This window comes from Thamnophis elegans, chromosome 2 (assembly GCF_009769535.1).
Source record: "Thamnophis elegans isolate rThaEle1 chromosome 2, rThaEle1.pri, whole genome shotgun sequence".
Lineage (NCBI taxonomy): Eukaryota > Metazoa > Chordata > Lepidosauria > Squamata > Colubridae > Thamnophis > Thamnophis elegans.
The window spans coordinates 122,164,163-122,189,515 of NC_045542.1; the positions used below are offsets into that span (position 1 = coordinate 122,164,163).

Genomic DNA, 25,353 nt, shown 5'->3' on the forward strand with positions numbered 1-25,353 from the left:
ATTTCTCCTTTATTCAGATCGGCTATATTTTCCCCTTTTCTTCTACTTTAAGAGTGACATCTGCTTTTCTTCCATATCATTTGTTAATTTATGCTTTTTAATCATTTTTTTAAAAAATTGTATTCATTTTGTGATTGTGAATCAGTGTTGACTACTAGTGACTGTACAGACAGGTCCCTGTCTGACAGTTTTCTTGGCAATTGATGTTGTTTGCCCTGGTCTCTTTCTGAGGCTGAGAGCACTCAAAGTTACCCAGACTTTTAAAGGAAACCAGCAGAAAAGATTGCAAATGTCAATCGTGTGATCCTGGGGCAATACAAACAGGTTACTAAGTACCCAGATCACAATCCCATGACATGACAAGTGGGTTGGGACAGCCAGAGTTCCAAGGACTGATTGTAGTCACCGTTTGTTCAGCATAACTTTTATATATCTTTTCATAACGATTGCTGACCAAATGCCATAGGTCGAGAATGGCCTATATACTATTTTCTATATCCAACTGACTTGGAAGTATATACTATACATTGCAAGGTTGTAAGAGAAAGTTTTTATTTCTTGGTACAAAGCTACCATCAGAAAGAGACCAGGGCAAACAACAGAAAGAGACCAGGGCAAACTACCATCAGATATACTACATTACACAGATTTAAATCTATTAAACGGATAAGTTTTCAGTAATTCCTTATCTAAAATCCACACATACACTTAATACGATAGATATTGTACAATTATGATTTCTAGTGGTTTTAATTTAATTATATTCAATTAATATTATTATCTCTGTTTATTCAGTTTATTTATTTAACTTGCTTTTCTGCCCCACGAGCCGAAGCTATTCATAAAACTTATAGAAATGTGTTAAGCAAATATAAATACAATTTATTTTTATTGTATTTTTACTAAATAATAATCCGCTAATTAAAATTATGTTTAACTTTCTCATTTCATTGTTTTTAGTCATTCATTCTGGGCATAAATTTCTCTTGCATATTGCTATGTGCTGTTAAATTCTGCCAAGTTTTGCTGCAGGCTACATATTAATGAGCCTGATTATAACGTTAATATTTTTTCTGTGCCAAAATAGTTAATATTGTGCCAGAATTAATACAAAGATAGGTTCTGAGAGGTTTTATCAGATGTTCACAGTCATTAGATCAATTTACATGTAACATAAAGAGCATAAGCAGTATTCGTGTAATCTGCTTTCCCCCTCTCTGTTCTGATTGCAAGGAGGTGATAGTAAACATTAGCTTCACTGTCATACACTGATTTTTTTTAATGTTTGAATGAGTAATTGTCTTTAACATTCACTAGGAAATTTCAAGTGCGTTAGCAAGATTGAAAAATATCTCAGAAGAAAGCACTGTTTCTATAAAGATGTACGTAAACAACATGTGTGTAAACATATAGTAACCAGGAGTCCAACTTGACTCAAGGAAGCATATATTTAATCTTATATTTTCTTATCCTTAATTCTTGTTTGCAAGTAGTGCTTGTTTCAGTATACCAGACCTAACTATTTGCCTTGGTTCGGAAAGACCATTCATAATTAGTTGAAAATGGTAGCAGAAGTTTCCACTCTCATTCTAAGAGAAGAAAGGAAGAAGTAGCATTTAAAGCTAGGGAGCCTCTGTATGGTTTCAGATGGCATTGAAATACAACTGATGGCTCCTCCACAAAGGTCCTTAATAGACCAGTTGCAGATTTTGGTTCAGGATGATAAAGTAGATAAGTTGCCTACTTTTGTGCTAAGGTATAGTTTGGGACGCAGTGGCTCAGTGGCTAGGATGCTCAGCTTGTCGATCAGAAAGGTCGGCAGTTCAGCGGTTCAAATCCCTAGTGTAGCGTAACAGAGAGCACTCCCATTTCTTGTCCTAGCTTCTGCCAACCTAGCAGTTTGAAAGCACATAAAAATGCAATTAGAAAAATAGGAACCACCTTTGGTGGGAAGGTAACAGCGTTCTGTGTGCCAATGGCATTTAGTCATGCCAGCCACATGACCACGGAGACATCTTCAGACAACGTGTGCTCTTCGACTTTGAAACGAAGATGAGCACCGCCCCCAAGAGTTGGGAACGACTAGCACATATGTGCGAGGGGAACCTTTACCTTTACCTTATAGTTTGGCATTATGGTTTTTTAGCACAGTACGCCATTCTGTCTTTGACTGTTCAGAGATTTAATAAAATAAATGCTAATACTTTTTAAAAATACAGCAATTTGGATTGCACGCAGTAAGATACCTCTTAATTAATGCAAGATTTTCTGTTGTTTTGAGATCCATTTCAAATCCATAGTACAATTTTTTTTAAAGTCCCTTCAAGCTTTTGAGGAAAGTTCTTTGGAAAAACACCTATTTCATTTATAGCTCTTCAGGTTTTGAATTGCTTCCCAGAACTTCTCTTAGTTCCTTATTATCTGATTTGTTAGTGAATAACAGAGAGAGAACTTTTCAATCCTGATGACCAGTTTGGAATGCTCTTGCAAGAGATACTCAGTTGAGATTCAATGAGAGGTCATCTGGTATTAAGCAAACACCTTCTCCTTTTCCAAGTCTTTTTAGGCCTTTCTTCTTTTTTTTTTGTAAAATTTTACTTTCATTTATTTTATTAAAGTTGTAGCTTTTGATTTTATTTTAATATTTCCTTTTATGGCATTTGGAGATCTAAATAATAACAAAATAATAAATAAATGACACATTTAATATTTGCAGATGCATGGATTATCCATGTACTTCATAGTTCAGTGGTTTATTATGTAAATTAAATAGGTTAAATTAAATGGGTGATACACCTAACATTGTTGTCATTCAGTCTTTTCTATAACTTTTTGAGCCATTAGATGTAGTTTCTCCAGGATGGCCTATCAGTAATTGCTTGCTTGTGTCATCAGTGATAGTGTCTAGCCATCTGCTCTTCTGACAGCCTTGTTTTCAATTGTCTTTAATTTCTCCAATTAAAAAGAATTTATTATTTATTATTCCTGCTTTCACACTAAAGTATATGTCCAAAATGTTTAAAATCCAGTTTCACTACTAGTGCTTCCAGGGAAGAGTTTAGCTTTATTTCAGCTAATATTTTACAAATATTCAGCTAATATTTAATACATGTAATACATATTGACATCTAAATGCAGGTATATTCCTCTGGTGTTTGGTATTTTCTAAGATGTCACAACTGGTGTCTTCTATAGGAAGAACAATTGAATTTCCTAATCCTCTGGAAACATCTTTTGATACACAACTCAATGGACTAAATCTCAACCTCAGTTCTGATCATTGTTTGTCTTTTCAATTGATTGGAAAGCTATTATAGCAGCAGTTATTATAATTTCTGGAATAGCAGATTATATTATGCGTACTTTTTTGTGACAAATAATCATAAATCCAGTACTAGTTTAATACAAAACATTCAGTTGTTATTTTGGCTTTGGAGTCACTTTTTCCCATTTTGTATTCCAGCACTATTTGTGTTTTGCACCAAAAGCCGACGGGCAGAGCGTTACTGGCAAAAAACTCTGCTGCAGATGGAAGAGATGGAGTCCCAGATTCGGGAAGAAATCCGTAAAGGTAAGTGTCTGTACTTGGGCAGGACGGAAGAGTCCATTGTCATCAAAGAACTTTATCTTCTGGAACACTCAAAAGAAAACTTATGTATATGATAATTTAGGTCTGGGTTATGACCTTAAAAGCTCTTAATAGTGTAGGTCATTCTGCTAGGACAACCCCATTCTACTCTGGCCGACAGGGAAGGCCTACTTTGGATCCCATCAGTTAAAGAACCCCAACTATCAGGATCCAGAAGAACTGCCTTTTCTCCTGCTGCACCTTACCTCCTTTGGAATATCTTACCTCTAAGGTAAGATCTGCCATCACCCTCTTATCCTTCCGCGAGAGCCTGAAGACTTGGGTCTACTTTTGGCTGGGATTAAATGGGGGAGTTCCACACTGGAGATGGCTGGTGGTTTGATGGCAAACTACACTTCTCCTCCCCCCTTGCTCTCTGCCCTCCACCCATCTTTTTGATTATCACTTTGATGTATTCTCATTATGTTCTGAAAAGCTGACAACCCAGGTTTTGAGACCCAAGTACTATGCTCCCACTACTTGCCCCACCTCCTGCCCAATTAGCAATTAAAAAGCATGCAAATGCGAGTTGACAAAGAGGAACAACTTAAGTGGGAAGGTAACATCATTGCATGTACCTCAGCGTACAATCATGATGGTCACATAGCCAATGGAAATATCTTCAGACAATGCTGGTTCCCTCAGCTAAGAAACAGAGATGAGTTCTACGCCTGCCCCGCCCCCCCCCCCCCCGCCCCGAGTAGGACACAACTGGAAAATGGAAGAATTTACTTTTAGAGTAATTCCATAGTGGGATATAAAACAAATAAATTTAACAAATAAATAAATTGCCAAAAGTTAGCTGACCTAAAACAGACCTATGACATTTAGTCTTCTGACCGAAATCAGATTTTTGGAAAACTGTAAATTGCAGTTTTCCTTGGAAAGTGTGAAACTGTATTATTTTGAGAGAACATAAACTGAAACTGTACATCCTCAAAATTTCTATTCAGCTGGCTATATTTGTGAACTTGAGTTTGGCTATTCTGAATTGATAAGGTACAGCCTAAATTGAAAAAATTGTTCATTGGCATTATAAATTGATCAACAATCAAAAGAATATTTATCTTTATTTTTATTGGGTATTTTCCAGAACAATCATAGTAAAGCAAATGCTGGCTATCTTTTGTATGACTTAAACTTTAGTTACTGATTGTGGGAAATTTATGTTCTGTAGAATCCACTGATAAAAAGAGTTAAACTAGCATTGCATATTATTGGCTGCAGAAAACCATTAAAAAAAGTTTAGCCCATTAATCTGCCTAGTATAAAGGGATTTTGTTTGGGAGATAATTAACATGAAAAATTTGCACCGTTGGTATATTCAGAACAAGTTATACATTGAAATGAAAGTGGTTTATTCTCTTCATTATGGTTTCCTTCAATCAGGTTTTGCTGAACTTCAGACAGATATGACAGATCTTACCAAGGAGTTAAATCGCAGCCAAGGAATTCCATTTCTTGAATATAAATACTTTGTGACTCGCACTTTCTTTCCCAAAGTAAGACAAAGTAGCATACTACTATTATTTATGTATAGGTCTTATATGCCACTTTATTTAGCTCATTCTGAGTAGTGTACAGCTTGCAAATCCTTATTTTCATATTATAAACAAGTTTTAAAATTCTAACCATACATTATAAATTGTCATTTTTGGTGATTTTAAGCTCTATGTATTTATGCATATATTTTTCAGTTTTTGTCAAGCTGTCTGTCATTAGGGGTGTGAATGCTATAAATATGTATCATTCTGATACACAGCACACACAAAAGTATATTAATTTTTCACAAAGCAGACTTTTTACCACTTTTAGCTTTAGAAAATTAGTAAAATGTATGACAAGTATTTGATGAACACTTCTTTAAAAATGGAAATCTATGAGAAACTGTAGGTTTATATCTTTTTGTGGGACTTCTCTATTCTCCCTTTAAAGACCAGTTGTTTCCCCACGCATTTTTGGCAACTTTAATTTTAGAAGCAGAATAAATGAAAGCAAATAAAATATAAGCAACTACATTATATCCAAAGCAGGGGTGGGTTCCTGCCAGTTCTAACCTCTTCTATAAAACAGATTCCACAAATCTACCGTGCCATTTAGAACTGGTTCCAGCTCCCTCCCCCCGCCCGTCCGCACCATTCTTGCCCCGTCCACCGCTCACTCATTGGCTGGCTCACCAATCACCCTGCACGCCTCTAAGAGTCTTAGCTAAACTTTAAAGTCTTAAAGCTGTCAAGTTTGAATATCCCTGGGGTTTTTTTTCTAAAGGGTTAGGGGTGCAAGGGTCTTGTAACTTGACAGATTTAAGACTTGCACACTTCAATGCCAGAGTTCCTGAACCAACATGACTGGAGGGGGAATTCTGGGAGTTGAAGTCCACAAGTCTTAAAGCTGTCAAGTTTGAACACCGCTGGGGTTTTTTTTTCTAAAGGGTTAGGGGTGCAAGGGTCTTGTAACTTGACAGCTTTAAGACTTGCATGCTTCAAATGCCAGCGTTTCTGAGCCAACATTTTGGTTGCTAAGCAAGAGCTTTGTTAAGTGAGTTTCACCACATTTTACAAGTTGGCCACACCCACCCAGTCACATGACTGCCAAGCCACTCCCACTCAATCACATGGCCAAAAAACCACTCCCACCCAGTCACATGGCTGACAAGCCACTCCCACAAAGCAGGCCATACCTACAGAAGAGGTTCTAAAAAAATTTAAAACCCATCACTGATCTAAAGATATGCTGAATGCAAAATTTAAAGTTTTTTCCCTCCAGGTCACTCAAACTTTAGGCAATTCTACAAGTGTAGGGGAATAAATCAGTTCTATTCTTTTACTCTTTTTTAACGTACAATAGTGTAGATATCCCATAGCCACTGTTTGTGGATTCTCTCTTTGCTGGAAAAGCCTGAATATTGGACGATTGAGTTCATGATCTCTGTATTGTGAGAGCTTTGTTTTTCCAAAACATGCTTTGTCAAAAGTTGTTGTTCGTTCGTTCAGAAATCTGCAGCAGGGGTTTAAAGATTCCATAAGGCATATAAATTTATAAACATATAAATAGCCATGGTGGTAGTTATAATTCAGTGTTGCAGGCTAACTCTGCATACAGCTAGGAGTTTGATCCTGACTAGCACAAGGTTGATTCAGCCTTCCATCCTTCAGAGGTCGGTAAAATGTAAATCTAAGTGCTATTGCTATTGCTTTTTTTTTAGTGGTCTCATGTCATGACATCTCCTTATAGCTGTCAAACAGTAATGCCCTATTAATGTACAATTTAGTAAAGACATGACAAATTAAACTATGCCTCTTTTTTTGCTAAATTCAAAATTCTTGCTTCCTCTGTTTATTTTTTCTAGTGTTCTTCTCTCTATGAGGAGCGCTACATACTACCTTCCCAGCACCTCAATTCCCAGATGGGATCTCAAATCCAAGAAACGCACCCATTATTGTTGGGGGAATGGAAAGTAGGTAGTTCTTTGGTAAATCCAGCCTAACTATTATACTGTACTGTATTATATAGTACTATATCAGTTCATCATTTCATGATGAGTGCTTAAGAATATGATATATTTGGGATAGTGGAAAAGAAAAAGTAGAGTAGCTAGTAAAGTTTCTTCTCAAGGAAATAAAAGAAACTGATGAAATCTTTTTATGACTTGGAATTGGAGCATATTAAATGTTTGTGAAAATACATGCTGTAGTTAACTATAACTACCGTATATTCAGTGTTTGACTTATCCTGAAGATATTAGTTAATATCACTGATATATTTGCATTCTTTGCATCCACATTACTTGTCCATAATGTCTAAAATTCATTTTAGCCCAAGAATTCAGTCTCATATAAGCCCACATGATTACTACTTCCATTACTCTAAAAATAGTGCTTAGTGATTCAAGTTTAAAAAAAAAAAAAAAGTATGTGAGTGCAATGCAAAGAATTCTATTGCTGCTTTCTTTTCTTCAAGGTAAAGTCAGAAATAGTCTACTTTTTGTACAAATCGTAATGAAATCTCTATTAGATTTACCGTTAAAAGGGTTCTGACTCAATTGGAGGAGCTTTGACATGATAGAGTTCAAACATCTAATTTAAAAATTAGATAATATACGGATTTGAGTAATTAGGTTCATAATATGAAAATTCAATATTAATTTCCTTTGTTTGCATACTAGGGTGGTATGTCTTAATATTAGTTTCAGTGTGGTTAATGGAAGGGTTTATTTTGTACTTATGTGATAAAAGAAAAATATGAAGTATTCAGTTTTCATCCAGATTGCTGACTTTTCCTTAGATTCCTGAAAACTGTAGACCAAATATGGAAGAAGGAATTGCATTGTTCTCCACCTTACTTAACAACAAGCACTTTCTCATTGTGTTTGTCCACGCTCTTGAGCAGCAAAAGGATTTTGCTGTACGAGACAGGTATGACTTTTTGAAATCTTAAGCTAATGTGACATAGCACAGATTTAATTCAAGATGGCTACAGCTGTTATTCTGAAAAATTAGATGAGTCTACCATGATTTTTTTTCTCATTGAAAATGCTTTCTGAAAAATAGAATGTTTTTTCTATGTTTTTCTGTACTGTTTTTTGAACCTATTATTTGTGCTTCTACAAAAATGGTTTATTTAATTATTTAATAAACTGGAGTATAGTGCTAAGTTATGAATCTTACATAACAAAAGTCTTTGTAACTATACAGATAATCCTCAATGTATAACCAGTTGATTAGTGATTGTCCTGAGTTACAACAGCCTCCAAAAGGGTCATTTACAGCCTATAAAATCCTTCTAGCCATCATAAAATCTCTTTCTCTCTCTCTCTCTCTCACACACACACACACACACACACACACACACACACACACACGTTGCATGACTGTATTTCAGGTGCTTGGCAAAAGATTTCTATTTCAATTTGTTGCAGTGTCCCACAATCATGTGACCACAATTTGCACTCTTTGGGGGGGGGGGGCTGATTTATGGCAAAAAAGATCCATTTGGGAGATTTAGGACTGTGTGATTCACTTAACAATCCCCGTAAAAATCTTTGTAAAATTGGGTTGTAATTTTGAATTCCATTTTAAAGTCCATTTTGGTAATCTGCAGAGGAACTCATTCATCTTCAGTAAGAACTGAAGTAAAGCGTTAAAAAGCTCAAGCACTTCACAGACCAAATGTTTCATTTAAAATAGCCATCGTTTTCTATAGTAATTGACCTTCAAAATCTGGTTTTGAATTTGAAATGTAAACAAGACATATTTTTTTCCTACCCAAGAGCATCTTTCTAATTAACTTCAAATCTTTCCTTAAATCTAATCACAAAGCTGTAGCATTTAAAAACTTTCCAAAAGCAATTCTAAAATCATCTTTTTGCTGTAGATTGCAGAAAATTGCAAAAGCAAAAAAAAAAAAGGTTTACAAAGCCAGAAGCATGTAGTTTTCTTCCTTTTTAAACGAATTGAAGAGAACCTCAACCAGCAACTGGCAGATTTGTGGTTCCAAAGGATTTCAATTTTAAATCCTTTAAGATTCTTTAGAATCCTTTAGAATTTAAGAATCCTTAAATCTTTAGGAGCGGGGGTGGCGGAGTGGTTAAATGCAGCACTGCAGGCTACTTCAGCTGACTGTAGTTCTGCAGTTCGGCTGTTCAAATCTCACCGGCTCAGGGTTGACTCAGCCTTCCATCCTTCCGAGGTGGGTAAAATGAGGACCCGGATTGTTGGGGGCAATATGCTGACTCTGTAAACCACCTAGAGAGGGCTGAAAGCCCTATGAAGCGGTATATAAGTCTAACTGCTATTGCTATTGCTATTAAAGAATCAAAAGGTGATTGAAAAGATTAAGTTTTGTTGAACACTGAGGCCATAAAAGGCTGATTTACAGCTTGATGGAACCCACAACTCCCAGGTGATCACAACAGAAATATCTATTTCTATCGGTTACTCACAAAAATCAGCAGCCCAGAGTATTTGTGGGCAATCTCTAGTTATTCCAGAGAGAATTTTGGCAGTCTATATCCCACATCAACCTTTTGGCCTTTTTACCCTAATGCCCCTGCAATCTGTGTAATGGGAAAAAATGTGAGTGTTAGTTTGCCTTGCCTCGCTAACTTTTAAACACACCCTTGGGGAGCAGCCTTAATGGCAACAAGTTGAGCATAGACGGCTTGCCAACTTTTGTGAGAAGAACCATTCAATACCCATCGCATCGCATCACAGATGCTCAGATTTTGAACCACATGGAAAATTGATAGTACAGAAAATTTCTCATAGATGCTCAAATTTAGAAATGGCTGAATGACAGATGGTGAGGTTATATTACCTTATACTAAAAAGAAATAGAAAGAAAATTGAAAGGAGCTAAGTAGAAGGACCATTCCCTGAACTATTTCCATTTTTGTTCTTAATGTAGATCTGAACAAGTAGCCTGGACTCTCAAGGGCTGTATCTGCAATGAAATATATCTTTCTTTAGAAATCAAATGCTCCTGCTGTTCTTGTCTTGCTTTAAAAACATTGCCTTGCTGTAGCTCAACTTGCAGGTGTTAACCTTCTCTATTATTATCCCCTTTTTTCTTGTAACGATTGGCATCCATTTCTGTCAAAGGGTGGCATAATACAATGTGATTATGCACAGCTGTGATACATATGGCTTGAAACATCAACACTTTTGAGGAGCTTTGTGAAAGCAATTTGGAAGGTTACCATGGTTTTAATTTCTGTTCATGTTGATTGATGAATCGCATGTGGTATTATCAGTCTCGGTTACTATTCATTAACTCTTTCTTCAGATGCAATTTGGCCTCCTTGCTTACTGTTGCATTGCATGGGAAACTGGAGTACTACACCAGCATCATGAAGGACCTCTTGGTTGATCTCATTGATGCTTCTGCTTCTAAAAACCCCAAGCTTATGCTGAGAAGGACAGAATCTGTGGTTGAGAAGATGCTGACCAACTGGATGTCTATCTGCATGTACAGCTTCCTCAGAGTAAGAAACTGGGAAGTGAAAACTTCCCTAATTGTGGCAGGAATCCTTATGGCTGTGTATCAAAAAGACTGGACATTTAAGACCTGGCAATATATAGTTTTCCATTTTATGCACTTTAATACTGGTTGTCTAATAGATCGTTATCTAATACTCAGTGTTGTCAAAACTGACAAGACAGAAATATCACTTTCTTTTCTTAAAAAAAATAATAATACCGTGTTGACCACCGAAATAAGCACTTATTTTCGGGGAGGTCTTATTATTTTTGAGGTGCAAGAGACGGCGAGTGTGGTCACCTCATGGTTGCTGCTGCATTGCAATATTTTCAGGGAAGGCTTATTTTGGGGGGAGGGCTTATTTTAGCACATCACTCAAAAGCCCAATTAGGCTTATTATCCAGGGAGGTCTTATTTTCAGGAAAACAGGGTAGGTCCTGGAGAAATTTTAACCCTGAAGTGATTAATTTAAATTTAGGACAGGTACCGTTCCATCATCTTATTATGATACTTCAAATCACAAGAACAGATAGTGTACTAAATTAGTCTGATATGTTAACTTGTGTCTTGATTCTATTGGAGGATTTATCAATATCATTTGGAAGTTTTGCATAGCATTTTAGTTGTTTTCCATTCAGGGGTCGTTGTATTCATGCAGTTTTCTACTACTCCACAAGAACAAAATAAGTTAGATATGTCATTATTACTCAACCCTCCCAGGAACATCTTTGGACATGTAAGACTTGGGGTTTGTGAGCTGCCTGGACCACCCAGAAAACTGAGGAACTATTAAATTGCTAAAAGTCCAAAGGAAAACTAATACAAAAGCAGCTGTGGCAATTTAAAAATACAATGTATTTGAGCATTTGAGTAAAGATTTCAACAAGCAATAACTGTTTCAACACTGCAGGAGAATTCATATGTTGGAATACATGGAACATCACTTTTATCAGTGTAATGTGATTAAAACAGTAATGTGCATACCAAGGAAAGGCCTTTCCGTAGGGCAACTTAATTCTAATATTTAGCAGATTTTTAAGCAGCAAAGATTAGCTTTTCTGCACAAAAACAAGGTTTCTAATTGGTGATGCTAGGAATTTCCATATTCAGTTCTTTATTGTTCAGATTTTGTTTCAGAATCACTCCATTTTTTGTAAAAAAATAATAATAATTTAATTAAGACTACTCACATTGGCCATATTTCTCCTCAAGAAGTTTTGTCTGCTTTGTAGAAAACTGCTAACTGGTTTTTCCATAATCAGGCCAACCTAATAAATTCAAGTGTAAACTGCAGCCATTTATGCAAATCTCAGTAATGGGTTCAATTTACAAATATTGTGTATATAATCTCAGCAGATACCAGCTTTCAAGGAATGCTCAAGTTTTAGTGTTCTTTGAAGGATTAAGTTCAGAGACTTTTTCAGAGGTAACTTAATTTTAAACCATGCTCACCCTAATTGTCCATTGTCTTCATACACTGAGGATTCCTCAGCTATTTCTCTAATTCCTATAAAATTATTTTGGGAATCCTTCATTTGGTAAATACTCTACAAATGCGTTTACAAGTTTTTCCCACTATATTATGCCAGACATATTTTGATTTCCTGGGGAAAATTCATTAATAAGAACCAGCCTGAATTTTTTAAAAAATTCTGAATAATATGTATTCAGTTATCCTTCCATATTTACATTTCTCTGAATTTTATTATGCAGTACTAACCAAGTCAAAAATGCATAACAGTGTGAGAATATTAAGAACTGTTTACACGGGTTCAAGGATGGGTGAAAAATGTTGCCAGAAATGAGAAATAATTTTTATTTACATAAATGTATGTACAAATTTTTCACTTGTACACTTTTTGGCCTGATTTCATCTTTTTCCATCACTTGTATTTTTATCACTTTTTGCATTATTCTTACTTCCAAAGAGAATAGTGTCTGTGTGTATGCGCGCGCGCACGTGGAAACAAAATAGAACATATTGTACCTTTTAAAAAAAGATTGTTAAAAGTAAAGCATTCATCTATGCCAATGCTCAATTCTCTCAAATAAGTGTTTCTGGGACTGTCATTTTAATGTACACAATGTTGACTCCTTCCTTTCTTTCGTTTAAACATTTACATTATCTTTAAACAAAGATTGTGGCATAATTGCTCTAATTACAAAACAGCAACACTATAAAATACATTTATCTAGAATTCCCCCATTAAAGAAAGCATTTATACTATTTGATTATAGACATAGAGAGCCTAACCCTAAAATTTAAACAGGTTATTCCTGTATTAATTTATTTAGTAAATTTATAGAAATCCCCCCCCCATCTTAATATACATGATTCACAATGAAAACAACAAAAAACAAAAACAGAGTAAAAATAAATAAAAATAAAGTAACAGCCAGAGAGAACTTATAATCATTGAAAGAAATGGCTTCCCATGTTATCAGGGACCCCGGGCTCAATGTTTTTAGTGCAAAAGGCCATTGTATGCTTGATATTAGCCATTCAATAAACTGGGAATGGGGGAAAGTAAGAAACAAGTTGGGTTTAAAAAAGATTCTGGTGCTAAAATCTCCTGATCTTGCATAAAGTCATTGTAAGAAAGCAGAAACCTCTCTTGGGAGAAAAGAACTCTGTTGGAATCCAATACCACCAAAGCTGACTGCCTAATATCTCCTGAAGGGGGATATAAAGCAACAGTATATAATTTTCTGGAAGGAAATCAAGTTTTATCCTATGGGATTTGAGTAGGATATCTTATAAAAGAAATTAATATCTGCAGCTTTCAGGCCTCTTTTTCTTTCAATTCCTTAATTCCAGTACAAGTGAAGAAAGAATTGTGCCTTGACTAGCATTTTTAATACTATAGATCTTATTTTATGATCATATGAAGGGAGAAGACTTGTTTGAAGGAAGTATTTGAAGCACATAGGAATGATAAAAGATAAAAAGGTTGTAGTAGGAAACTGAAATACAGTTTAAAATCCTGACCATTAATCTAAAACATGAACTATCTTTGTGCATCCTGCCCCCCTTCTTTTAAATCTGAGATTGTCCTAGCTATAAGAAAGGGGGGGGGGGAGAGAAATTTTATACACAGACATTGATTCTTTATGGAAGGTGTGATAATAGAGTATTTTTTTTTGTATTTTGCAGGGCAATATGATTGGCTGAATCTGAAATAGCCTGCCAGTAAACTAGACAGTTTGAAAGAGCATTGATTTTGAGAAGAACAAGACAATGCTATATTTCTTTCTGGTGTTCTTGTTGTGTTAAAGCTCAGTGTACATATGTACCTCAATTAGCAACCATTTGCAGTTACAACAGTGGTGAAAAAATATTTTTACGGCACACTTACCACACCCCTTAAGCATATAGGTTGAATAATTGAGGGGAGAATATGTATCAGAGAGTGCTGATCTAACTTCATCTTGTAATATTAGAGGTTTTTGTAAGTATGGAATATTTCCTAAAATATCTTGGGTGTTGACATCTGTACTGTATAGAATCTCATATACTCTTCCATCTTTTTTGAATCAGATACTATCTGTCCACTAACATCACGTAGCACGCTAAATTGAGATTGGAAAATCCATCTGAGTTCAGAAATCTTTTGGAAGACTTTCTAGATAGTTCTGTGTCTGTTTCCATTCTCATCATCTTTATAGATGTCATAATGCTGCTTCTTGTTTCTTCTAACAGCCTGTGGAATTCTTTATTATGTTCCTTCAAGAGATTGTTGTCTTTCTTGGCTTTGGCTTATCTTCTTGGCAATTTCCACCATGGGTTCAGTCATCTAGTTACTTGCTTCTGTGGTTTTTTAAAAAAATCTTTGACAGTCTCTTTTCACATTTATCCATAACAACTTTATTTGTTTTCATTCCACAATTCCTTTGGTTCCCTATCAGTGAAACACCAAACTGATTACTGATGTTTTCCTTGAAAATAGTGAGTATATGTTCAAAATCGTATCATGGAAACATGCCTGGCTGTCTTCTACTTTTGTTTAACTTGGAAACTACACATGAGCAATTTGTGCTCTCTTTGACAGTAAGACGCAGGCTACATCTTTGGTATTATCACTGAACTCTGTCTCTGCATTAATAGTATACTCTATTTCCAGGGTGGTATTTACTTATTTCCCCTACCGGTTTGCAAATGTGAGCAAGTGTGCACACGCTCGCTTCGCTCGCACGTGCCCCGTCGATGCATATGCACAGCCATCCATGCATTCACTTTGCTCACACACACGGCTTGCACGAATGCGTGCGGCTTGAAGATGTGCCTAAATAGGATGGCATAGAGCCGGGGCACGTGGGTAGGCCCACCCATAACTTCCACTACTGGTTCAGGCGAACTGGTCCAAACTGACTGAATACCCCCTCTACTCTATTTGATTTCTCTTTACTTCATCTGATATTGTTAAAGTATATAAACATTATTTTAGTTGTTTAAGTTTGGCTTAGCAATGAAGAAATGACTGGATTGGCAGAAATTATCACCCTATTTCATTTTGGTTTTCTTGGCCATATAGCCTCACTATATTTTCTTCCTTAATGTTTCTAATTTTGGCATGCCAATCATGAACCTCAAACAAATAATCTTACTAGCTGATGTTCTGTTTATTTCAAATTGAATGTGGCTATAAAACTCATCACTTCCTCTTCTTCATCAGTGGTTAAAACATAAACTTGTCATCTTAAAGAGATTTCAATGAAGAATGATTTATATTAGTTGGTTGCTGAGTACATTGTGGACAAGCACTGTTTTTGCTTTATGAAACCATTGCCATTCCTGTTTTTTCCCCATATCCTGAGTATGATCTTCTGACCTAATGTGTACAATTCCAGTCCATTACGATTTGTGGTTATGTAAAATATCAGTGCAGAACTGATTCATTTCTTCTTTCACTGTGTTGTGTTTTTCCATGTTCATACTTCTTAAGTTCTATGTTTTCATTGTAATCTTACAAGTTTGAATTTTCTTTTTCTACATGGCAACATCAGTTTTAATCTGGTCATATATTAGTATTTATATCCAAAGTATTTATATCCAAAGGATCCCTAGGTCCTCTTTAAAAAGTCACTTCCTTAGTAAATGCACTCCAACCTGAGAGGCCTATTGTGCAGCACTATGTTGTCATTCACATTATGTTGTATGTTCATGTGGCTTTCTTAGTACAATACAGGAATGATTCACCATTGCCTTCTCCCATGAAATCATTGCCTTTATCCATATCATTAAAGCAACAATCCATTTCCAGCATCTTTCTATATCCCCACTGCCAAAATATAAATGCTTGCTTGCTTTAACCAGGCGACTGACACAACCTTCACTCCTTGGGTGACCCTGCTGGGAGTGTATGCTTTTTTCTGATCTAGCAAGTAAAAGTAGGAATGCTAGTGGGAAAGGAAATTCAGCAATGAATTGCTGTCCTTCACTTGTATCTATTAAACCTGTAGGGATGGCACAGCTAAAGAGATTTATTTCTGAGGCAGCATCGAGATTGGCTGTTTGAATGCAACAAATTATGCCACCGTATTTTGGCTACCTTACAAAAGGAGCATATCATAGTAAGGTGGCTGTCTTGATAAGCCTCTGTTTTAATTGAATGCAATCTGTAGATTTTGAACCTACTTATAAGAACTGAAATAAGTGTCTTTTTAATCCTCCTAGATGAGATACCAGGGATTATCCTATGCACTGAAAGAATAATTTTAAGATGGTGTTTGAAGCATCACAAATCTGTTTCCTTTTCAGACTTGGGAATAAGTTGTAAATCATCCGGCTATTTGCTGTGTAGGAAACATTATAAAGCAGTGACATTTCTTATTGCTTTGGAACTAGTAAGTGAAGTCAAGCGCAACTGAAAACAAGATTGCAAACCTCCAACAAAGAATACTGCCTTGCATTTAGTTTAGGAGAGACTTCTGGATATATCCAAAAGTTGTTTCTCCTAAACTGGAAATGAAAGTTGGAGGTGGTGACCACAAACTATTAGGACCATCAGAAAATTTTAGATAAATACATTTATAAATATTTTTCCAATTTTCTTATTAAAGTTGTCTTTTACCAAAGTTGCTTTTTCAAGAGGCAAATGGACTTTCTGGTTTTTCTTTGAAGATGTTTCGCTTCTCATCCAAGCAGCTTCTTCAGCTCTGACTTTTACCACTTTTAACTCCCAATTCCAATAATCTGTGATTCTCAATAGCCAGCATTTATCGATATGGCTCTCATTGATCTTTCTAAGTCTTTCCTTTTTAATGCTAACTCTAATCTAATTGCAGCAACAGATTTTTCTTCAAAAATCGTTATCTTTTGATGGTTTTTTGGTAGTAGAACAGCAAGCATGCAGGGATTCATTTTGGTACCAGTGTTGAATATCAATTGTGAATGGTAGTATTTTCTTTAAAAATATTCTGCTGTAAGGAAACATGACTTTTTAAATTTTATAGTGAGCCTATTTATTTTTATAAAAAAAAACCTGCTTTTATTTTAGCAAGACCTTTTCAATATCTGAAAGAAGGGTTTTGTCCTCTGTTCTAGGGTTGATATGAAGTTGTAGCTATTCAGATTGTTTGTGTACCTATTCTGATCCCTGAATACCTACAGTTTCCAGCTGAGCGAAGAGTTCAGTGTAAGAAGCAAAACTTGTCTTCTGTTGAGCTGCTAAGGAAAGATGGTAATGATCAGGCATAAACAATCACAGCAACCCAACATATCTTGCTGTAAAACTCTAAAACTTGGTCTGTCTTCAAGTACTTTACCCATTTCCAGTCTTTGCTCCTTAATGTATGACATAGCAAACTAGAAAAGTTCCTTTCTTGATGAAATTAGACAATTTAGCATATTGATTGATGGTATGTGCCTAAGAGATTCATCAGTTATTTGCTTTCCATCATCTGTTTCCAAAAACCTTTCATGAAGAGGGCAGTGTTAATGAATAAAAATTCAAAATAGACTTTCCAAAAATCAATTTTGTTTTATGGAACTATAACTCCACAGAGTTTTCATTACGTTGTTTAGTGGCTCATTTATAAATGGTGACCGTAATGAGATTTTTATTCAATCTGTTGATGATACAATAACTTCTAATTCTACCCACACTTTTAATTTCCAAAAGCCCATTCAACAGATTTCTAGAATCACAGAAAATAAATCATAACTTTTTGTAATTGTTGAAGGCTTATTCCTATTTCCAGTAGAGAAATGATTTTTTAAAAAATATGAGTATCATCTTTGTGTGTGTGTGTGTGTGTGTGTAAAATATGCTAATCAGATATCTTCAAAATGTACCTAATTTGTTTCTGTGAAACATATCCACTCATACAAGTTGTTTTTGTACAGATATTAACTAACTCTCTTGTAGCATTAGGCCAAGAGACATATATGATGTTAGATCTGTTTTTAGTTTTTCAATTATCCCCTTTAATCACAACATATATTTGAAACAGCTGCTGCAAAAAGTCCTTAACAATTGTGTGGTGAAGAAAATTCCTGCTGCTTACATTTTTCCTCATAAGTTAGCATTACATGATGTACACATTTGTTTTACATTAATGCCCTCCCAAACAATCCATCCATTTGTGTTCTAATAATGCAAACTTTCAAAATAGTTGATCATAGTTATCCATCCTGTAAGAGCCGAGGTGGCGCAGTGGTTAGGGTGCAGTACTGCAGGCCACTTCAGCTGACTGTTATCTGCAGTTCAGCGGTTCTAATCTCACCGGCTCAAAGTTGACTCAGCCTTCCATCCTTCTGAGGTGGGTGAAATGAGGACCCAGACTTTGGGGGCGATATGCTGACTCTGTAAACCCCTTAGAGAGGGCTGAAAGCCCTATGAAGCGGTATATAAGTCTAACTGCTATTGCTATTGCTAAACAAAACAGCAACTGCAATGACAAACCTATATTTCAATTAGTATCTTTATGTAAGATTCTGCCTATCTTCTTGGTTACTCCAATCAAGCTGTTCAATATTTAATAAGAAAATCTGTTTTGTTCTTAGTGCAGAGTAAATTAAACTAGGCTAGCCTCAGTCCTTCATTGCCTGCTGATTTGGTCAATCTGCAAGACTTCATTTAATTCATCAGAGTTAATCAAAGTTTTGGGTACTAACAGCGTGAATGTGTATATGTGTGGACAGCATGGCTAGATCGATCTCTTACATGGAATTCCCATCTTGATGTTTCTCATATTCTAGGAAGCTCATGATCCGTGGAAATATGGATTGTCATGCCAAGTAAGAAGCTGATACAGTAATTTACGGCAACAATAGCAATAGCACTTTAGACATATACCACTTCACAATGTTTTAAAGCCCCTTCTAAATGGTTTACAGAGTCAGGATATTGCCCCCAATAATCTGAATCCTCATTTTACCAACCAGGTTGAGTAAATGGAAGGTTGAGTCAACCTTGAGCCAGTCTTATTCAGCATTTAAGTATGAAAGAAATTGTGATGTTTCTCCAAGAGGCCTAGATTTACCACAGTCAGTGTACAAGTAGTCCTTGTATATAGTTGCTTTGCAACTGCTTGAAGTTTTTAGAAACAAAACATAATAGATTTTGTTTGTTTGCATTCTAGGCATTTTATAACTCATTTTAACATGGTTCCATAACCTTGAGATTAGATGGCACACAAACATTTCGATGATGATGATGATGATGATGATGATGATATACATATACTAAACCATGAAAACCTGGTTTTCTAGAATTAACACAATACATTGTGTTTGTACAACATGCTGTGCTTGAACCAGCTACTTTATAGCATTGCATAAAGTCGTCTTGGTATAAGAATAGCATATAAATTTGCCTGATATTCTATTTTATGTTTTTCAAGTGACCATTTAGGTGGAGGCATATAGGGAAACAGTTTGAAAACATCGTATAAGGAACATTTGAAAAAAAAAGATCTCAATTTGCTATTTTTATTCATGCAAGTTATTTTTATGTTCCAAGATTTATTTGAAGGAACCATATTACAGTCACCAGTCAAAATGTCTAATTAAAAAAAGCCCAAATACAATGGATTTTTTTTCTCTTTTAAGGAAACCTATTAATCGTGTTTTAACACAATAAAAAGCCAAGTTCTTTCCAAACATATTTCCCACAATAATTTTGTAAAACATTCCAAGCATTGCTATTTCATCAGCAATTGTTTTCTGTGTGTTTCCTTTTCCATTTTTAAATGAATATCTTAGCCCAAGTAACTATATATTTATGGCTACATTTTGTATTTCTTTCTTCAGCAGTAACCCTTACTTGCCATTAAACCTGTTGCAAAATACTGCAGCAGTAGTTGAAAATCCCTGGATTTTTTTTTCCAGCAATATCTTTCAAAACAAAGTGGAAAAAACTCATGCACTCTGTTTAATCAGATGCAGTATATGTGATGCCATGGCAATAAATACCAGTTCTGTCAGTGTGGCCTTCTCATAAAGCACATTCACTAGCTATAGAAGCAGCAGTATGATTGACACATATTTTGTCTCTGAGACTTTAATAGATTTTGCGCGGAGGTTCAGCCTTGTTTGTTGGAGGACAGAGTGTTGATGTATTGGAGAAGGGACTTAAATCTGAATCTACTGTAGATCCAGAATGCAAAACTGACCTTGATTTTTCATAGGCTGCGTCTAAATTTAGTGTATAAACTACTCACTAATCCATTGTAGCTTCATAGCAAAATCTGCTTTCTCAGCAAGCATTCTTGAAACTTTATTCTCCCCAACTTTGTAAGTGAAGCTAAAGAAATAGTACTAAATACACTAACCTCGGAGGGTGTTCCTGGACTGCTTGTAGTGTTCCTACTGCTACCCCTCAGAATAGATTATCCAACTATTCCATCTTTTCCTTCTGAAAGGAACAGAATAGTGGATAAATGGAGGCAAATGTTGAAAAAAAAAACTCCCCATAAAATGAGAATGTTTGAATGTCATAATCTGTCATGTAATACCCCTTTATTCTCATTTTATCAGAAGAAATTATGCTGGTAAGAAATTAAATATTGGCACTACAAAACAGATGGAATACATGCTCATGAGCAGCCGTGTTTATATTGTCCGGAACAAACTGAATGAAAGCTAGTAATAACCCTGTTCCAGTAGTGATGTGTAATATTAGTACCCGTCAAGTGGAGGAATTTGAATGAACAGATGTGGATCACGTGGAGTTCTAAAACATTTTTACAATAGCTGTACTAGAGCAGTTAGATATTCAGAAGGGAGAGCTGAAGTTGTATCACAAAATTAAATACACCCTTTAATGAATGAAAAAAATATTAACTAATGACATTAAAAGGGTTTTCTGATGTTGACATGAATTTAAGAAAAATTCCCCTTGGATTCTTTAACAATCTAATACAGAAAATGTTAATAAAGTTACTGCTATCCAATTTGAATGTTGTCATATAAAGTAATTATTGAATTAAAAGTTTGTGGAAAATTCATTTTTAAAAGTTGGTTGGTTGGTTAGTATAACCAGCCCTCTCAAACCAGTGACTGTGAGCAGCAAACAATCATAAAAATAGTTAAAATAATTAAAACACAATACATAAAAGAAATGAAATACTAATAGCAGCCAAGAGACATTATATTCCATTGGTGTCAACATAACCAAGAAATAGGGCCCTTCACTTACTCAGGGCCCTGGATCCTGATATTAAGATTCATCTGGAGGAAGAAGGTTCGATAGAGGAGGGCTAGAAGGCACATCTCCTGGTCCTCACCACTCGACAATTCTTAGCTGATGGAATCCAGAGCATATAAATCCTGGTGGACCAGGTTGCATGGGTAAAATAACTGGGAGAAGATGGTCCCTCAGATAACCCGGTGCCAAGCTATGAAATGCTTTAAAGTTGACAAGCAGTTAACTTGCATCTGGAAACACCCTGGCAAACAATGATGGCTCCAAAACAATGGTGTTAATGAGTCATGTAGCTGACATCATTTAGAACCTATGCAGCTACATTCTGTCCTTGCTGAAGCTTCTATGTGCTTCTTAAGGACAGCCCTATGTAGATTACGTTGCACTAGTCCAAATAGGACGTTACAAGGGCACGAGGGACAATGAGCAAAGTTTCCTGATCCAGGTATGGGTGCAACTGGTGCACCCAAGGGGTGTGAATGCCTTCATGGCTACCACCTGCTCCAGCAGGAGCTATAAGTCCAAGAAGACACCCAAATTGCACACCAGATTCATCTGAGGCAATGTCACCTTATCCAGGAAGCATCCAAAGCCACAGTCTTGCATGGGTTGAGTCTAAACCCATAGTGCCCCATCCAGGCTCCTCAGCCTCTAGGCATTGAGACAAGATTCTCCATGGTGTCACTCAGGCAGGAGATACAAAGCTGGAGATCATCATCATATTGATGAAATTTCACCTCAAACCATTGGATCACCTCACCCAGATCCATCGTCTCAGTATAAATATTGTAGTTGCACAGGATATTGAACAAAGCTAAATTGTATAGTTGTTCCTGTACTATAATCTTTCAGCCTGAATGTTTGCATGTTGGTTCTTAAACTTTCCCGTAAGTGAATAATTGTATTTGCTTTTGTAGGGTAATAAGTAGCTCTTTTGGGCTACTTTGTAATACACTAGTATTACAACTAGAGGTGTGAATTACCCTTTGTATATATGGACAATGTTATTTTAAAAAAATCCATTGTTAGTTTATGCTCAGAAAATCATAACTTGTTATTTCATCTAATAGGAAACCGTAGGGGAGCCCTTTTTTCTGCTGTTGTGTGCTATTAAACAACAGATCAATAAAGGATCTATTGATGCCATCACTGGAAAAGCAAGATACACACTTAATGAAGAATGGTTATTGAGAGAGAACATCGAAGCAAAGCCAAGGGTAAGAATCTCCTTTTTAAAAAAAAAAAAAGTGTTTGTTACTTTCACAGTTGCCTATGAGGCTTTTGTAACCAGGACACCTTAAGGTTTGAAAGCATGTTTGATGCAATAGGGAGGCCGATACCTCTTTCTGAGTATGAATCTCTGTTCTGAAATTCAAAAATGCATCCTGTTCCTAAGCAACCACCACTGGTTACTTATTGCCTTGATAGACAAAGTGGCTGAAACTGTAACCAGAGACAAAAAGGACAGCAGGGATCAAATCATGATTTTTCTAAGTGTTCATTCAGTTAGCAAGCTCCCCTGAGATTAGAAAACTTCTTCCCAAACTAAATTAGTTTTTTTCACTTACAACTGGTTTTTTCCCCCTCAAAAGATAGGTCATTGTTTTTCTAGTAACAGCAGCCCCAATGACATGTCAATTCTCCTTGAAATCGGAGATAATACTCTATACAGAAGTATTTGGGAGGGGAGTGTTTTCCAACTTAAGTGTATGTCAATTGTTCCATTCAGTCATCTAGCAAAGAAAGACTCCTGGCCCATTGTTTTACCATAAGTGTACTTTACTAAAGCTTAAGTAGTTACCATAGCAAAGGTGGATCTGGCGTTTTCATGTGCAAAATGGTACAATGAGCTTTCCCTTTTCCCCAGCCATTCCCCTGTTGTCAATTAATGTCCAATTGGGTGCTTATATATTGTTTGGTAATGGACCCTCAGTTTGCCAACTCTGCATTCCAATGAGTGACCTTGGGCTGGATGGTGTTTCTCACGCCTTACCCTCCCCACCACCACTTCCTCCCTACATTCCAATCCTCTTCCCCCCCCCCCCCCGTTGCTAATGTCAGGCTGTCAGCTTGTGATGCTAGGCTAGCAGAATGGCAGCCATGACAGTGTATTAGAAAAAATAGACCTTGAAAATTGATCATGTGTAGTGAGATTATTAGCCAAACACAAAATAATTGAGGTTGACAAATCAGAATGTACCCGAAGTACAGTTTTCTTAGGAATTATGTAGATTAGATACCTCTTGTACAAACATGGCTACCTATTCTGTATATCAAATGATAGCAATTGTACAAACTTATATGAGATATGCAATTCCTAAAAAGTCAGTGTTGCTAAGACCTGAAAGACAGAGTATATATCGAATCATCAATTCATAGCTGATGAAAACAGTTGTTAGTTATTCAAGGTTATAATGCTTTAAATACAAACATTGAAGAAATAGAAAAATTACACTGATTATAAATTGGTTCATGTTAGTTCGTGTGTTAAATTCAGCCAGTTAGTAAATGCAGCAGTCAAATCTCTGCAAAATGAAAATTAAACTCTGCATTCAACTGCAATTGTGTAAATCTAGAAGAGTTGTTACAGAATCAGGGGTCTCACTCAGAAGCTATGATGGTGTAAATGAGAACAGTTTTGGGGCACTGAATCTTTTGCCTTATGGCCATATCCTTGTTCCTAACTGAACAATAATTTACAGTGCAGAATTCAAGGGCAGCTTTGTCTTTCATGAATAACCCCATAGGAATAAATTGGGGAAATGTAATTGAGTCTTTGTTTATCAGTGGTTGAAATAAAAAATGAATGCACAATTCTATTAAGAGATATCGTTAATAGCACATAAACAGTCCACAATTGATTCTTTTTTGAAAATGCATATATAAAAACATATTCCCGTGATACAAGCAGAACTGTCTACAACTTGCAATACCCAAGACAGTATATTGAATAGTTGAGGTCCGGAAACAGTGGTAGAAACCCAACCTGCTGTCATAACAAAAATTAGAATTCATTAAACTTTTATAAACTTCCCATCTCTTAACAGCTCTGGGTTATAAGACTTTCAGATATGTAGGACTGAATGTATGCAGTACAAAAGACATCATACAGGTAGTCCCTGACTAACAACAGTTCATCTAGTGACCATTTGAAGTTACAATAGTGCCGTGATGGCGAACCTATGGCACGTGTGCCAGAGGTGGCACACAGAGCCCTCTCTGTGGGCATGTGCGCTGTTGCCAGCTGCTCTTCTGGTTTCCAACGAAGACCAGTTGGCTGGCCCATTTGTGCATGCAGGAAACCCAAAGACCAGGTGGCCAGTGCCTGCATGTGCACCGGCCAGCTGGGTCTTTAGGTTTCCAATGCTCTGGCGCGCGTGCATGCACACACACACACATTCCGGTTTGGGCACTCGGTGTCGAAAAGGTTTGCCATCACTGCAATAATGACATGATTGTTTTTCACACTTATGACTGAGTGTTGCAGCATGGTCCCATAGTCATGTGGTTAAAATTCAGTTGCTTAGCAACTGATCAACATTTATGATGGTTGCAGGATCCCAGGGTCATGTAAACACCTTTTGTTACCTTCTGACAAGCAAGCTCAATTGGGAAGCCAGATTTGCTTAACAACCATGCTACTAACTTAACAACTACAGTGATTCACTTTATAATTATCACAAAATAGGGCAAAATTCACTTAACAACAGTAATTTTGGGCTCAAGGACTAGCTGCATTTTGCTGTCCAAAAGAGAAAGCCAATTTGATTTGATGGTTGAGGTGTTGGATTAGAAACCAGGACATCATGCTTCCTGTTATCCCCTCGGTCATTAAAACCAGCTGGGGCTTCTTTTCATTCTCTTTCAGTCCAACCCATGTCACAGGTTGCTGTAGTATGCAAAATTGGGAGCATTAGAAATGAACCCCACCTTCAATTCATCCGAAGGCAGAATAACAATAAAATAAAATAAATGCTCTTGTCAAGTCATATTCATAAGATATTACCAATTATACATTTGGAACACTTCTGTTTCACATTCTTTGTGAATATACTGTGCATGATTATATGTAGTCACACTACTTCCAGCTGAATATTGTTT

General features: G+C 36.2%; 1 protein-coding gene across 1 annotated transcript in view; it reads left to right on the forward strand.

The window, feature by feature from the left end:
- Positions 1-25,353, forward strand: part of PLXND1 (plexin D1) — a 165,032-nt gene that overhangs the window by 113,929 nt on the left and 25,750 nt on the right. The window contains exons 21-26 of the mRNA XM_032210671.1: positions 3,464-3,571; positions 5,018-5,130; positions 6,978-7,085; positions 7,913-8,043; positions 10,412-10,610; positions 22,323-22,469. Coding sequence (XP_032066562.1) covers positions 3,464-3,571; positions 5,018-5,130; positions 6,978-7,085; positions 7,913-8,043; positions 10,412-10,610; positions 22,323-22,469 — 806 coding nt within the window. The remainder of the gene's footprint in view (positions 1-3,463; positions 3,572-5,017; positions 5,131-6,977; positions 7,086-7,912; positions 8,044-10,411; positions 10,611-22,322; positions 22,470-25,353) is intronic.